The 17,260-nt window shown below is 41.6% G+C and overlaps 1 protein-coding gene across 1 annotated transcript in view; it reads left to right on the plus strand.

The window, feature by feature from the left end:
- The window catches only part of LOC139727097 (pituitary homeobox 3-like), a 55,095-nt gene extending 38,316 nt beyond the window's left edge, over positions 1–16,779 (plus strand). Inside the window, exon 3 of the mRNA XM_071638077.1 lies at positions 14,413–16,779. Coding sequence (XP_071494178.1) covers positions 14,413–14,982 — 570 coding nt within the window. The 3' untranslated portion in view covers positions 14,983–16,779. The remainder of the gene's footprint in view (positions 1–14,412) is intronic.
- Positions 16,780–17,260: the final 481 nt, after the last annotated feature.

The following is a 17,260-nucleotide window of genomic DNA, read 5'->3' on the forward strand; positions in this document are numbered from 1 at the left end:
ATAAGTGATCAGATATTCCAGCAATGTAGGTTATGAGAACCCTTTGCCATTTTCCTCTTAAGAAACTCTTGCTATTAAAACCACACACACTGGCGGAAAGAAATTTAAATGGTGTATCGCCGGCTCTAATCGCCTGGGGGCGCGTATCCCTGCTCGCCCAGGTTCACTTTTCGCGATGTGATGGCTCAAATTTGACCTTCATCGTGTACTGTTGTCTGTCAAATATGATTTCGTGGGATTTTTTTCCCCTCTGCTTCTTTTTCCTTCTTCCTCTTCTACAGCATTCTTAGTCGTGTTTTCCGTGGTTATCTCTCGTGATGTGGGAATTGAGAAGATGGAAAATAGCCTCGGGAGGTTGTGTTGTAGCAGAGCTGCAGATGGACGGAGACGGGGGGAGAGAGAGGGAGGTTGGGGATGGAGAAGAGAGGGATGGGTTGGAAGTGGGTGGGTTGGAAGTGGGTGGGACGCGGAATGATTTTTGCAACCCGCCAAGACCGTCCGTCACTCAGCAGCGACAAGAACACGTGCTGCTCCCGTACCTCAGCACATCCTCGGCTGCCGGGCTGTCCAGCCCCGCGCTCCCCGCTCATGGCCGGAATACGAAGGGGGTGTCGCCCATCCTCCCCTAGCCGAGGATCTTCCGCCGAGAATGATTGTGTCATTTTTTTTTTGTCCTTTCATTATTCAGCATTTTTCGTTCCACCCTTCACAGAGAAATTCTTGATTTTAAATTCATGGAATTCCCGATGACGTGCACTCGCCAAAATGGATAGAGAGTCTGGCACAAAATGGTGGCTGCGATGAAGAGCCGCGTTAGTGTTTCAGAGCTGAAAACTGATGCATTTTTGCATCAATAGGTGAAAAGAAAATTCACGCAACGTTAGAATAAATTCCAGGTAGGGTGACAAGCGTGGCAATTACTGGCACTACAGATTGAATTTCGACATCGGAACCACCCAGTCACGCCTCTGTGGAATCCTTTACACCCGAGCTTGCCAGACAGACACCCGCGCCAGGAAACTGTCCGAATGCTTAGAGAGCTAACGAATCTCGGTGCAGTCCCCACGGGTCACCCCATCCACATCCCCCCCCCCCCCACTCTTCCTCTCCTCCTCGTAGACCAAGGCGGATGTACGCTTTGCCAGAGTTTGTTGATGCGTTTGTCGATAACCTCGCAGTTTGTCCGCTTCGCTCCGTCGTGTTACTGAACCCAACCGTGTCTCCCTAAAACTTCCTTGGCAGGACACACTTAATTTTGCCTTTCTGAGCTCTGGTAATCCCCCATGCGGGACAATGCGCTTAGTAATTTCCCACGTATAACCACACGTTGAGCCGCGAATAAGAACATGAGAGGTGTAGGGTTTCGCATGAATGACAAATCTCTAACTTTAAGGTTCATCGGCCCGCTTTTGCAAAAGATATGTCTCACAATATTACAAACATGATGGTAGATGCAATTTTAGCTCAGAACGCTATACGCATCAAACTATAAATGGATTTTGCGTGGATTCTTTTTTTTTTTTTTTTTAGCAATTCATTGTCACGAAAAGTTAAAGGCGTCTTCCAGACGCCCTAGGAACAGATCGTTTCGCCTCTGTACTGGTATGACCGCCGAAACACAACTAGTATACCCTGTCAATTGTGTACCATATAATGAGTGTAATCTTTCCACTGTTCATCCTGGTAAATTCCATCTTGACAACCACGTTCTTCCATCGGGAAAAGCTGACAAGTTAAACAATAATCATTAACTTCTTTAAAAACCAAGAAAAAAAGATTCAACTTTAAAGCAAACAAGCCGACCCGAAGCATCATTCTTGGTCATTTCAGATTGAAGTAGCGGTGATTTGCCATGATATTGTTGTTGTGTCTTCTTAAATCTGAAATATTTGTGAAGAGTGAGTTTCGTTGACTTCCGAAATGGGGAGTATACATTCATTGCATTTTAGAATTATGAAAAGGTCGACACACTCAGGAAGCCGAAATGGCAACAGACTGACGAGTTTCATCGTTTCAGAGCTCAAATACGGCAGCAGAATCTGTAAAAAAAAAAAAGAGGACACAAAGGAAAGGTAAATTTGTGAAGTGGTTGACATTTGTAAATTCTATCACAATAGATTCACTTACATTTCCTCATCTTACTTAGAAGTAGAACAAGTTTATAAGGTATCAGCATAGAGCTACTATTGTAGCTACTATTGCAGCTCCATGGTATCAGCAAGTGTATAATTTTATATTTGAAAAAAAAAGAAGAAGTGCGCTCAAGGTACACAATGAAACACACAACAATGGACATTTTTCCCTTTTCCAAAAAATTTCACGGCATTATCATGTTCAGTGTCATTCGCTAGTGAGTAAAGCAAGAAACTGGGATCTCTTGCATCCTCAAGGCAACACCATGTGTTAATTAACTTAGCTATCCACTGTCATTACGCCGTCTCCACAAGTTGACATTAGTTTATCCCTCGCGGTATTATCGCGGCGAGATAGGATAACGGTGTCATCCCGGTGCGGCAGGTATATAGGGTCGCGGTGGCGGCGGGCGGCGGCGTTTCATTTGTTTATTTACGATACACCACACCTGAGCTGCGACTCGCCTCACCACCAACGCATAATCAACGAGAGAGCTGCCTCGGGATGCATCCCCCGGAGGCATTTCACACCCCAAAGGAAAGTTCGAAAGGTGAGAGCATCAGCAGCTCAAGGACTGACATTAATGATCCCACATTGAGAGGGGAAAAAGAAAATGATGTATATTTGCACCTAATCATTACATCGAACTTTAACTTCCCCAATATGACAGCGTATGTTTTTGTAGGATAATGGTTATGCATATATGGGTGTCATAAGTAATGAAACAAAAATGAAAAACCAATAACGCTCCGGTGTTTTTTTTTTTCCTGAAAGCTGCCCACTGAAATGTTGTCCCGTAACTCATGATTTCCAAATTAATTATGATGTGCCAGCGACTGACTTTACTGGCTCTCTTTCTTTTCCTTGACTGCTCATTGATATGACGTCACACCAACTTAGATCTTATGAAGACGAGAAAAATTTGTGTCTATCAAACCTATTCTTACTGATTTTCAAAAACAAATCACAAGGTCATTATTATTTGAAAATGGAATGATTGATAGAAAAGGTAATTGTCGATTGAATTCGTATTCAGTTACAATGATGTCACCTTTTTGGTTGAAACAAATCGTTTTCATGCAGAGTTCGGCCAACTCAGAGTTAGATAGGAACCATTTTGAATCCTACGTTTAATTCATGATACTCTCAAACACTAATATTGATCCATTGATATCGAAGAAAATCAGACCTTCGTACCGTGATGAACCGCATCCACGTTCTTTACTAGGCAGCCAGCGTTTGTCTCAGTAATGGCGCCATTTCATTGTCCAAGAGTTGGACAGAGTTGGACGATTTCTCCTCCTGTGGTTCTGATTTGAGATGTGAACGGTGGTCCGCGGCTGGCAAGAGATATCAAGTCGAAGGTGTCACTAATTTGCACCTCGGCGGCACTGGTTGGTGAGGTAATTAATGACAGGGCGGGTCGAGTTTCCATCACGATATGGCCAGACAGATCTAGCGTCAGCGTTTGTATGTATATACACTATGGAACGCCAGTTGTATCCTTATCACTTCTAGGCTTGCTGACGACACGAAGCGTCTTTCGGAACTTCTTGCCTGCCGTAATCACTCACTTCAAAGGAAACGGCGACATATGAAATCAAAAGTGTATTTTTCATATAATGAAGTCTATTTTCGAAATACTTTGTCTTAATCAGCTGAACTGAATATTTAGAAAAAAAATATAATGACTATCAAAGATTTAGTATCTTTTATCTATGAGCCTGCATGGAGAGTAGAATAACAACATGCGAGTCATTTTAAAGTTTTAACGGAATGTTTGATATATTTTAGCATGTTCAAAATTTGCATTTTCGACTAAAACCTTGAATGGATACTCATGTGACATTACTCTCATTTTTAAGAACCAATATTTCAGATTTTTTATATCCGTTTTGGCGTTACAGTCAAAAATTTTTTAGACTTGCTCACATCGTAGTAGCAATATTACAAGAGAGAAAAGCTACAAAAAATAAAAAAACACCGATGACTGATGAAAAAGTAACACTTCTATGAGACGTCCTTTCATTAAAAGAATGAATAAATAACAACGAAGAGAAATATCTGACCTTTGGTTAGTAACATTTTAGGCGAATTTTGTATAATCAAAAAAGTATTAAATAAAACACTATGCGAAGTGAAAGCCAATGACTATAACAACGATTTAATGCACTGCCGTGCTTTTATTTAAGTACAAAACTTTGCGAAACGTATTTACAACCGTCTTTACAGGAAAGATCACTGTGGGGATTGTTGGGGGGGGGGTTGTGCGTGTGTGTGTGTGTAAACTCTTTTTAAAGACAAATTGTCAATAATTGTCAATAAGTCAAAGCAGACATCTTAGCTTGAGAACAGATTGAATGAAAAGTTCCCCTCTTCTTGTGGCCTTGCAGCTGTACAATGTACAAAATTTCAGTGTGAAAATATGCAAACATGAAAAGATTCATAAGAAATACCATCGTCCCACCATCATTCATCTGTTCCTAAAGGCCGGTAAAAAGATGACATGCTTCTTCACAGAATAATACAGAGATGATGTTGCTCCTTAGTACAGTGCTCTTCGCTCGCGAAGAATCGCATCCCAAAGATGCCAAGTTCAGATGGATTCGGCCTGTATGTTTTCTCTCCTTCCAAAGAAGATATATAGAAGACAGAGGCGAGAGAGAGAGAGGGTCCAAATAGAAGGGAGGGAAGGTTTTTGTAAAGGGCGCTTTTACATCGTTGTCTGTCGTCGCGCCGGGCGAGCGGGGTGTCAACGCCGCATTACCGGGCCGATGTTGTCGCATTCCACTCCCCCACCGAAACCCATCAGCTTGCGCCTCACCTTTCCCCATCGAGACCCTTTGTTCTCCACCGACCAGGTGTAAAACTTGACATGCCGCCGATACTGATCTGACCCGCATGTCACTCAGGCCGGGAGTAAGCCCGTCTCTCTCGCCTTTCACTAGCTAGTTTTACTTCTACTCTCTGAGTTATACACACACTCCCTCTCCCTCCTTCTCCCTGTCCCTTCTCCCTCTCCTCCCCTCTCTTCTATCTTTCTTTCTTTCTTTCTTTCTATCTTTCTCTCTCTGAGAGACAATCTCCTCCAAACACCCCAACGCCTCCACCCCACCCCTATCTACTTCACCCCACCCCACCCCGGCCCACTCGCGTCCTCCCTGTTTTACTCACAGACAACACCAGACGATGTTCGGTTTCCTGGTTCAAACTTGACCTTCAAAGTATCTCCTGACGAAATCTCTCCAAAATTGGCGTGGTAAATACGATTTCCAGATGCCCATTAGCAGTGTCGATGTGTTCGAAACAAGACAAACTGTTATTGTTTGTTTTTCTTTTTTGTTATTTTTTTTTTGCGTTGCTTGTTCTCTTATATTTTTTAGCCTTAAATTGATCCGCATATTTGCAAGGATTCGGGATCATAGTGGTATAGGGGAAAACGCACACAAAACTGGATACAACCTACAATAGTTACATTACTAATGATATAAGAATAAGAATGGAAATCAACTTTTATTCAGGGAAGCATTATGTAGGCATGATGTAGTCCATTGTATTGTACCAAGGAGGTACCAGGCGAGCCTAGTACCTCCTTGATTGTACCTATTTTGTTAAAGAATTAACACTATTATTGGGATTTTAGGTAAAAGATGGAATAATTTTGGCCCTGAGGGATGTAGGGATGTTCTCTGCACAAGACGCGTTTCTTATTTCTTTTTAGCTTTAATGAGCAAGAACCTCCAAAATGGACAGAGATTATGATGATGTCGTAGAGCCTCTGGGAAAATGTTTTCGTTGTTACCCCAAACCCAAACTGATCCGTGCGTGCCGCTGGTTCATTCACTTGATAATTTCATACCTGTTCGCACATCGCTTACACCGAACACCGGTCGGTGGAGAAACTCGAGCTCGCGCCGCATTTGGAGCGTATTATTTGTGCACGCCATGCCAGCCGCCATGTCAAGGGCTCCCTCCAATAACATGTTGCCTCGCACTGCATGCTGGGACGTGATGAAACATCCGCCACGCTGAATGAAGATGACACACTCGTACCTGCCCGGGGATGTACGGAGTGCATGCAGAACTAGGGACACACACACTAAATCTTGCGCCAGCGCCATGGCCGTTTCAAGTGCATTGAAATTGAAAAAAAAAGAAGAAGAAAGATATCACAGCTTACTTTTACACAGTATACCAACCCTAATAATCAGAAGCACAGCTGCTATATATTGTGAACAATCTTTGAAGGTTTACATAATGGCCCAAATTCACGAAGGTGGTACAAATGAAACCATGGTTTAAACCATGGACAAAAACCATGGAGCGCCAAGTGTCGCACGGAATATCTCGTTACGAAATTGGTCATTTCGTCAACAAAATGACCGTTTCGTTAACGAAATTATAATTTCGTGGACGAAATGTTCATTTAGTTACAAAATGTCATCATTTCATTACAAAATAATCATTTCATCGACGAAATGACTGATTTCGTAACGAAATATTCCATGCGACACTTGACGCTCCATGGTTTTTGTCCATGGTTTAAACCATGGTTTCGTTTGTACCACCTTCGTGAATTCGGGCCAATACGTTGTTTAAGACTGAACTGCTGAGCCCGCAGTTGTCATTTGAGTAAAGTTGATTCGTGAAACATTTTCACAAAAAGCTGCACTGCAGTCATATAGGCCTACAATGTAATACATATCTTTAAGCGTGCACACACGCACTTACTCGCATATCAAAAAATGTACGAGTCGCGTTGTTTTATCCAGTAAATTTCTGATTTGGCTTGGGAGATTATATGGATTTTACAAACTATACGTATAAACGGACAAGTACTGTCACCTCGATACGTGAAATCCTGCAGAAAAGCTGTCGTTATCTTCGCCCTGACACGGTGACGAAAATGAAATAAAACAGATATTCAAGGTGTTCCTTAAAGGAACATGGTCATCAGCATCCAACAAAATTAATGTTCATCGTTTAGCATCATCTTCATCCCTACCCCCCACCCGTCCCCGTCATTAAAAAAACAAAACACACACACACAGACACACACACAAATGCTAAGTTTCAAAGGAATCACATCATGGAAAGTGAACAATTCATTGTCACTTATTTCGTTATGTCGTATCACTTTTTTTCAGAGGGTAATTCAATCATGCGTTCATTGATGCATTTAAACTCGCAACATGTCATGATCAAGGTGTGCGAACGAAGTACAATTCCGAACCCACGAAGTAGTTTCTTATTTTCCTCCGCACATTAAATTTCAGGACTTTATCCCCGCGAAGTGAGCGTCCATGTTGCTGTAGATTTGTTCCATATTTTCTTTTCACCTGCGAGGGATCTCAAATTTTGAGCTGGACCGTGTGAAGCTAGAGAACGAGTCGAGAGGACACAGGTCGGTCGATGTTTCGGTATTCCAGACTTTTATTTAGTCTGACGAGAGATCAAATGTGCCTGTTACGTCTTTTCTGACGCAAGCTGCACGCGATGACAGAAGGCTGGAAAAAAACAAGTTAAAAAAAACGAGAACAAAACCACTAGAATCATTTGTCCTTTCTGTCCTTGTATCTGTCCTTCATTTTACATCTATTATCGTTTTGTAGATTTGCTCGTAAAATAATCAATTCCAATTCGGTTTTTTTTTTCCGTTAAATAGTCAGAGAATAATCGCTGTAAGTCATTAGGCTGATATTCCGATGTGACAAACCGCAATAGCCCTAAGCTAAATTCGACTCATTTTGCACGACATCTGCTACTCGCGGAGGAGATAAGATTGTCACATATTATTATCGCTGCGTAGTGACAAGACAATTTGCAATCATTTTTCCTTAATATATCACATCACATCACATGCTCCCTGTTTAAGAGTTGTCTACTTCTCCAGATTGACATGCTTGACCAGTGTTGAAAGACGATCGACTGCTTTACACGCTACTGCAGGTAATTGTGAATCGCACTTTTTTTTTAAGCTGAAAACCTTGAAGAGTTGAAAATGAACGGTGCAGAACATTGTAACAGAGCTGCAGAGAAAGACGTACCACAAAAAGACGTTACAAAGCTTATGTATCAAACTGTCGAGTTGTCACGCCATTCAAATTCTGACAGCGTCTTGAAAATCACCTACAAGACGGAGTTTTTGTATCGGAATGTACTTGATTGTGAGGTGAACCAAAATGTGACATAAAGGGATAGTCAATTATACGAAAATATGAGCAAAGAAAACCAAGAAATCCAAGCCACATGAATTAATACGACTTCGACAACCTGCCGTCTTAGCTGGTTAAAAAAAAGTACTATTTAGCCACACGCCACTTGATGAGGTGAAAGTGACTGGCGGCAGGACATGGATGGACGGTGTAATCAAACGTGGGATGAGACGAGTTAATTTGGATGACACTTGAGTGACATCTTCCCAATGCGATGGGCTCCCATTTTTCCCTTCTCGAGTTCTTCGGCAGTCCTTCCTCCGTCTTCCCCCCTCGTCGTGTCACAAGGGAGATAATTAAGTGTGGATATTTCACCGCGAAATTCTTGCCATTTTGCAACTGTTTTGCTTCAACACAATCCCTACTCGCGTGGGCCACGATCTTAAGCCGAAACTACTCCGAGAGAATATTTTCACCGAGTTTCTTCCAACACGTCTCAGATTCCATGTTACGGCTTCGACAGCCCCACCCCCCCCCCTCCCCCTCTCTCTCCTTCCTTATCTCTTCTCTTTCAAACAAAACAAGACTTTTGTCCCTTAACCGGCTAGAAATCTGATTTACAAGCCATGCGAGCAGCCATCGTATTTCGCTCTCTCTGTTTAACTTGGCACTTGTTTCGATTAATATCGGTCATGTAAAGTATTGTTCAATTATATTTTCATGTTATGATTTATGTTATTAATCGATCTCTTCTGCGTTGATGAGAGAGCATGATTTCACATTACGGATGACTGAACGAGATAAAGCAACCGCAGAACGAAAACATCAGGATGGTTAGAGAGTTTTTCTAAAAATTAAAAGAGGGAGGATATATTCCAGCAGGAAACGCGTTGTGAAGTGATATAAACAAACTTGTACGGTTAGAACAGCGCAAACGCTGGAATGTACGACGAAATTCGCAGGGACATATCTGTGTGTATTTGCTTGTCGCATTTTGTCGCTCGTTATTATCGAAAGACAATAATCAGCGTTTTAACAAGTCAATGGATAGAGTGATATTTCCTGTGGGATGTTTCACGAAGAATTAAAGTTGAACTTAAAAAGTTATTAAAAGATCGACTTCAAATTATGGTATGCCATCGGTTTCTTTTTAAATTTTATCCTATGTTTCAAATTGCTATCAAAATTTACAGACAAAAAATCTCTTGTCCCTTACTTAATTAATGCCTCTATGAAAAAAAATCTCAAAAGTTTTCATTCTTATGTAAAAGTTAGAATATTATTGAAGTCACACACCGCCTGCCATAATTTGAAGTTGATCTTAAAATCCAAGATCGACTTATTTATTAATTTATTGTTGTTGTTTTTTGCCAAACACCCCTCTTGTAATTGTATTTCGTGCGTTGCGGGCAGCATCAGAGACGCCGTCTGCTATTACAACGTTCATCTGCCTGGTGCCTTTAGAAAATCGTTGTGTATCTTTTCGTAGTCTCTGCGGCAGCGGGATTCCCTTGAAGAAGAGTTTAAAATGTCGCTCAGTCAAGATCCATTTTTCTTCAAGTTTCCCCTTCCTGTGTCATCGGGAGTGACACGAAGGAGGGTGGTGGGAGTGACAATCGAAACAGTTTTTTCTCCTGACACTCTTCAGCGCCCACCTGCCCTCGTGTTCACCTCCCAAAACTTCCCCCTTCCCCATCCCAAATGCGTCCTCATGCCCTCCTGTATACCCTAAATAAGAGCGGGCCGATTACAACAGACTGATAAGTCACTCCCCTAGTGATTCGACGTTTTACGACGCGATTCATCCGATTGGACGTCGTCGACTCACAAGAGCATGGAAAGTGAGATTGTCGAAAATGATCAATCGGGGATGAGAGAAAAGAGAAGTCATGAAAGCCCGGATGACTTTGGCCGTTCAGTTGCCCGCAATCTGATATATTGGCGTCTTGAGAGCTGGCTTAACACTGTAACATGGGAAACATAAATCAGGAATTAAAGATTGTTCATACACTCATAGAGTCGCAGTATACATACTCGCGGCGGTAGCTTTGGGATGAGAGATGAATTTGACCCACTTTGCGTCGTCACAAAGCATCTATATGCTTTACAATAGCATATAATCCCGCACAACACTACAGCAATAATTTCATTTCTGTGTTGTATTTTGTTGTAATTCAAGTCGACATGAAAATTACTATCGCGAAGCTTATCTTCGCATATTTTTTGACGTCTTAAGGTCGGTACAAAGCGACAGCGAGAGCCATACCACAATTCTAACTTGTTTGGTGACGAAAAGAGTCTCGAAGACACCAGAAACGCCAGAGATATAGGCACTTGTGGAGTCATATGATCTGTAAACTTCGTTAAAAAGCTTTACTCTCCCTCCTTGCTTCATCAAATCATTCAGAGCGTTTTTTTATTTCTATCATTATTGCACAACAAGATGCTTCTTCTGAACCAAATATCAAATCCAGGTGGCGTTAAGTAACCCCGTGTCAGCAGCAGTAGATCCCAACACCACGAAAGATGACGACATTGAATCAGTAGTGTGGGGACAATGTGTAAAGGGGTTAAAAAGTCCGCTCGATGTATCCAACTTTTCTTACGGTGATAATTGGCGGCCAGTTCGCACTATCCAGTTCGGGATTTGGAAATGCGCCCTCCGTTGAAGACTGGTGGAGATCTGCGTGTAATCCGGTTATTTTGAGAGCGCATCCTCGGGTTGGAGAGTGGGGGGATCGTACGGCTGATTTCACCTAAGACTTGTTGATGCCTTTGGTGTGGACACGAGTGCTTAGCTAAGATTCCAAGGGAAGTTGACACCAACGTACAAGACGCTGAGAAAGAAAGGGAGATGGAGATATAAAGAGAAAGAAGGTTTTTTGTGGGTTTTTTTAACAGTATAGTTCTAATGTTGCATAAAAGCAAAACAAATACCCACACGAAGTCAGAATGGCTATTGATTCTCATGAATTTGGACTTTATTTAATGCAATCATCGAGTGTCATCAAGATAAGCTACTTATATATGTAACTGTTTGTTTGTATGTCGACGAAGGTTGTTGTTGTTTTGTTTTTCATCGCAATGCGTATTCGTAGAAACAAATCCTGGATATGTGATTTTGTACGCCCTTTTGCTGACATCTATCAGTCCATGTATTTTATCAATGCGGAGTATTATTTTTTGTTTAAATGTCAAACGATACATCGTGTATTTCTTTTAATTTTAGCTCGAGTATTTCCGTTGTGAAATTGGCAATGACCAGTATATTTGTAGTGAGTCTGAAAGCCCGAAGAATCATGAATTGTAAACATTGTTGACTTGTCGCGGAATGAAGAAGCGAAGGACGAGAATTATGATGGAGTGGTCTGTCGCCATGTATCGCATCGTGCATAGAATGCTAAAATTGATTCTGTTGCTGAGTGTGATTTGTGATGAAGATGGGAGATGGAAGTCCTGATAAGTGTGTTGCTTGCGCTCCCTCCCCTATCCCCCTCCCCCCCCCACCTCTCTCTCTCTCTCTGAGTAAATTGAAATCGTTCTTAATGCATCAGATGTAACCAGAGTGAAGACATTTTCCCAAATTCGTTCATTGTCGTGGTAGTTGGTAAGATGTCATCGCCGCGGTTATTCTTAGACCACGGCGCGGAAATCGAGGCTTTATGAGGAGGCAGCGAGTAAAACACACATTTACTCGCCTCTCGTCGCAGATTCATCGGGCTTGTTACACCTGCCCCCCATGATCAAAGCAGCTTAGAGCACACATTTGAGACAGATAACCACTATGATAAAGTTGTCGTGGTGAACTTTTGCCCTATGGCCCAGTTTAGAATGTTGCACGAAAAATATGTAGTCCTACTTTTGCGATAAGCCACCACATGAAAATATTTCTCACAATGCATGGATGGAACGAACGCACACAGGAGAAGGAGGGAGAAATTTACTTGAGATTGTCACCAGTTTTGTTTGGGGTTTTGCTTTCCGATGCTCAAGACCCCATGGCGAAAACACATCATAATGATCTAGCAGACTATTCAGTCAAAGAAATTCCTCTCAAGCAGGCTCATTTAGAAGGAATTTTCTGTATCCAGTTGTTTCAGTTCAGTGTCTTTCCAGTATTGTGCTCATTCTGTATGTTCGGGGCAATTCAAAGAAAATAACTTTTTCCGTCGGCTCGAAAAACTAATAGCGTTTTTGGTCCCCATCCTCTTGGCGCTTGATTGGTGAAGGTCAATACCTATTGTGACTTGCTTAGAGAGCTAGTTACAATTGATGATCATAAATATTATGCCTGGCCAAGCCACTCTAAAAAAAGAGAGATAATGGACACTCAGATGTAGCGACTTTTTGGCAAGAAACTGTTATACAGTGCACTCGATTGTAGAGTTGCTCTGCCAACAGCCATGATGATTACATTCATTTTGTTTGGTTGTTTGTATGTTTTTTTTTGTGACCAGTATTTCTCTCTTCTCTGAATGTTCTAGTAAGAAGACGCCAGTGGCTATAAAATGGGTATTTATGTTGAAATTAATTTTTGCTTGTGCAACGGTAGAAAAAGGAATCACAGTTTTTTCGATCATTATTATAGATCAATTGACTCCATGACTTTAAATTATATCGCATTAATTTTAAGGAATTTCTGTGTGAAATTTACTTCAGTAAAATAATAAAGTAACAATCCATTTTTATCACCTCATCCTTAATAACTAATAAACTATAGTTTGGGTTGTGTGTGTGTGTGTGTGTGTGTGTGTGTGTGTGTGTGTGTGTGTGTTGTTGTTGTTGTTGTGGTGGTGTTTTTTTTTTTGGGGGGGGGAGGGGTATACCATTACGTCGGTTTTTCACGTTGTGTTTGTCCAAGCACTTGTCTCTTGTCCTCATAGACTTTTCTGCCCAACTGTGCCGACAGACGCAAATCTAAGCCGCGTATTGAAACGGCACGGAGTGTCGGCCGTCGCGTCAACTCACACGTCGATATCATCGGCTTATCTAGATTTTTACAGTCGGCGTTCCATACACTTGCCGCTCCAAGCCAAACTGTTGTTATCATTGATTCATACACTCCATGCTCCCTCTTTGATTAGGTGTTTGGTTTGTTGTAGTTGTTTTTCCATCAATGAACGCCCGAAGCATTTGAAGCAATTGAAAGCTTCTTGAAGGATGTTTTATAATAAGTTATTCACCCTTGGATATTGAAAGTGAACATAAGGTGGTATTAAGAGAACGAACATCAAACACACACTCGACCCTATCGGTGTCTTATCTGGTATAATTGTATTTTTTGTAAATAAATAAATAAGCACACATTTCACGATGACCCCATATTTTGCAAGCAATGTTTTTCAGTGGGTCATACTCCATTCATCACAAAAGACGATACTTTAGCTAAGGATGACGTACAAAATTGCACGAAATTTAATTGCCATTGGTGTTGTCAAAATGAGAATGTGTCTTCGCCCCTTCGGTTGTGATGTGACTAAGTGATTCAGGATGATAATGATGAATTATTATGAAGATGTGGATGTAGATTTATTATGAAGAAAACAGTAATGTCACTTTCTGTACTCGATAGTTTTGTTTCCGATAATTCTTTGAAACATACTTCAACGTATTAGTAATCGGAAGAATCGTGATCTCGTTGAGTACTCGTTAAGGGGTATTTTAGTTATTATGAAATAAAGCGTCTTTTTAATGAACTATTTGTTACGTTAGATGACGTTGCATGCGAAAAGACACTTTAATTATGTATGATCCATTATGGACATAACTCGTCAGAGGCCATGTGTAATATTGGCCTTTGTAGTATTTTTTTTTTTTATCGTGGCTAATGTGCTTGTTCAATTTTTTCTCACATTTATAATTAGCACTTCTCTTGCTGAAAATACATTCCTCATAACCTGTAGTCACAATATCCACTTACAACATGTACATGTGTAATTATGTCAATTTCATTTGAGACTTATCCGTTGGATTATAAAGCTACATCCTCGGAGGTGCTGAAGGTGTTCATTTTAGATTTTGAAGTTTGTGTTTATCTTGTTTCATACTGATAATTGACGATGGAGAGTTATTTTCTAACCATGGTTTGTCTCTCTTTATATCCTGTGTTCTTTCTCTGACTCAGATTTGGTTCAAGAACCGACGCGCCAAGTGGAGAAAGCGGGAACGCAACCAGCTGAATGAGTTGAAGAACGGACTTGGGCAGCACCACTTCAATGGACTTATGCAGCCATTTGACGACGGACTTTACCCGGGATACTCGTACAGTAACTGGGCCACCACGGCCAAGCCCGCCGCGCCCATGAGCTCCAAGAGCTTCGCCTGGCCACTCAACTCAGTCAACCCGCTCTCGGTAACCAGCCAGCCAATGTGTTTCAACCCACAGACCAGCATGACGACTTCCTTTTCGCCCGCCACGCCGGTCAACGGCGTCGGCTCCCAGCTGAACTCTCTGAACAATGCGGCGGCGGCAGCGGCGGCCGGCGCCGGGCCGGGCTGTCCCTACGCCACCGCACCGGGGACGCCGTACGTGTATCGCGAGCCGTGCTCGAACAGCATAGCTTCCCTACGGCTCAAAGCAAAACAGCACTCGGAGAGCATGACTGGCCTTACCTACCCCGTGCGACAGAGTCCGACATTCTCGGCGTGTCAGTACGCCGCCGGCCAGTATACCAGCTTTAGCGGACCTTCTTGATTTGCGTTGTCCAGCGTACCATATTCGTTCCAGATTCCTGTATATTTCTTATAGCATTAAACAAGCAAGATAAAAGACAGAGGCCTGTTGTCGACTAAAAAAAAAAAAATTAAGATATTTATGCCATGACGTGTGTGGTTTGTGCCATTAATAGACGATTTGCACCAATTATGCTACGCATTCATTCGCTCCCACCGAGCGACAATGAATGTGCAGATGTCGCAACAGCACACTCACACAAACTTTCAATTCTGAAAGTGTTAGTCCAACCACACTGCCATTGTCAATAAACGTCATCATCAGAAGATTTCGGCTGAGAAACGCCAAACACTTACATCAGTCCTTCGTACTAGAGTCCCGTCGTACTTTTTGAAACATGCAGAGGTCTCGTGCAGAAAAAGGGCATTCTATAGCTTTTATTTTGTCAGTTTTCTTTGTCTGTAGAGTAGTGTTTCGTTGGATTTTTTAGTTTACAATAGTGATAAGAGGATTAAGGAATACAGTAACTACTTCAGCTTTCAAGAAAGAGAGAGAGAGAGAGAGAGAAAGAAAGAGAGAGGAAGAGATATGAAAACAGAGGGCGAGAGAGAAAAAGAAGAGACGCTTGTATAAGGACCTATTTATTAAGTATGTTACCACAGTATTCTTGAGGTGTATCCAAAAGCAAACAACAGCATGTGTTATTCACGTAGTTTGTAGCATTGTTGAAGATGTTTAAACTTGAAAGTGTAGTCAAGTATGTCACTTTTCTTTAGTAGGAATCTATCCCTATATTTGTGCCTTATATATCCTTTTGTTTCACCCCCTCCAAAAAAAAAAGGAAAAGGAAAGAAAAAGGAAGGAGGGGGATGTAGAATCATCTTCCGGTCACTGCTGTTTGCAAAAAGCTCCGAATTTTCGATCAATATGCTATGGGACTCCAGTGAAGGACTTAATATTTTCAATCCATCATCAGTCACAAAATAGAATCAACAAAAATCACCAAAGATTGAAAATTCTGAATAATTTCATATGCTTTACATGTGCTCATGGACGCACACTCATCATAAAGTACATTTTTTAACGGTGCTATTTTACCATAATATGCGGCAACAGACCAAGCAAGTATAAAATTCAACAGTAAATATGTAAATACATACTCTAACTGTGAATTATACGGGATGTACAGAAAAGAAGAAAAAACTGAAGTGTTAATAATAGATGTGGTTGTAATGTATTTAAGACGAATTCCGGTACATGTATCTTGTTCGATGTATTCCAGGGTGTCAGCGGTGGAAATTACGGACGCGATATCTTGCACACGCGGATCAATAGACGGAGACAAAGCTCAGACTGATATGCTGTGAAATATCTCTTGCAGCTATGTGACGCATAAGGAAGTGTGTGGACTTTTCCCTACCAGATCCAAAACGGTCGGGAGCTACTTTTCCCCCCTGTGGACAGCATGTACATAGACGTCTCCGAGTTTCCTTAGCACTTCCAAAATGGCAGTTTATAACAGTTATGGGCAGCCATTAATGTTGCATCTATATCGCCTATATGTAATAACATCTCAGCCACCGACCCATAATTATTATTTCGACAAACCACGCTCTTCCATGAAAGAAAAATATAAATGTATTTATGTCATCATTTTGAGTGACTTCCCCACAGTACATTATGCGTGATATATGAATAGTGCATGATAAAGAGCCAAGAATTAATTTCAGACAGGGGTTATTTAACTTTTTCTCTGCAGCAGCCGAAACAAGGGGATCGCACATATTTAGTGAAAATGATTAACAATTTCCTGTTTGTGTATCATCATGTAATTTTTCTTCTCTATGCCTGTAGGCTGTTGGGATAGGGTCTGCCTCCTCTTGGAGGAATAGAGACGTTATGCCATGACAAGCATTGAAATAGTTAATGTTGCCGATCGTTTTGTCAGCTGAGAACGGAAAACGGCTGAAACTCATCCATTCAAAGGATGGAGGCTATTTTTTTAATGCTTTGTATTTTTCCATGGTCGCGGCCTCCCCCCCCCCCCCCCCCCCCCTCCCAACAGCCATGTTCATTTTTGGGGGGTTTTGATCCGATTCGATGAGATTCTACTTCGACTAAAAACAAAACAAAGCAAAACAAAACGTATTGTCACTGTGTGCAACGCAGCGACCAACTTTACTCAAAACTTTGTCGGGATGAACCGTCCTGTGCTAGTTTGAATATGGCAGCAACTGACTAATTGGGTAAAATCACATCAATCTACCTGTCGAAATGTTTAAGGTATAATGAAGCGTTT

Source organism: Diadema antillarum, unplaced genomic scaffold, assembly GCF_040938485.1.
Source record: "Diadema antillarum isolate AM-2024a unplaced genomic scaffold, OU_Dant_1.0 seq00000119_RagTag, whole genome shotgun sequence".
Classification (NCBI taxonomy): Eukaryota; Metazoa; Echinodermata; class Echinoidea; order Diadematoida; family Diadematidae; genus Diadema; species Diadema antillarum.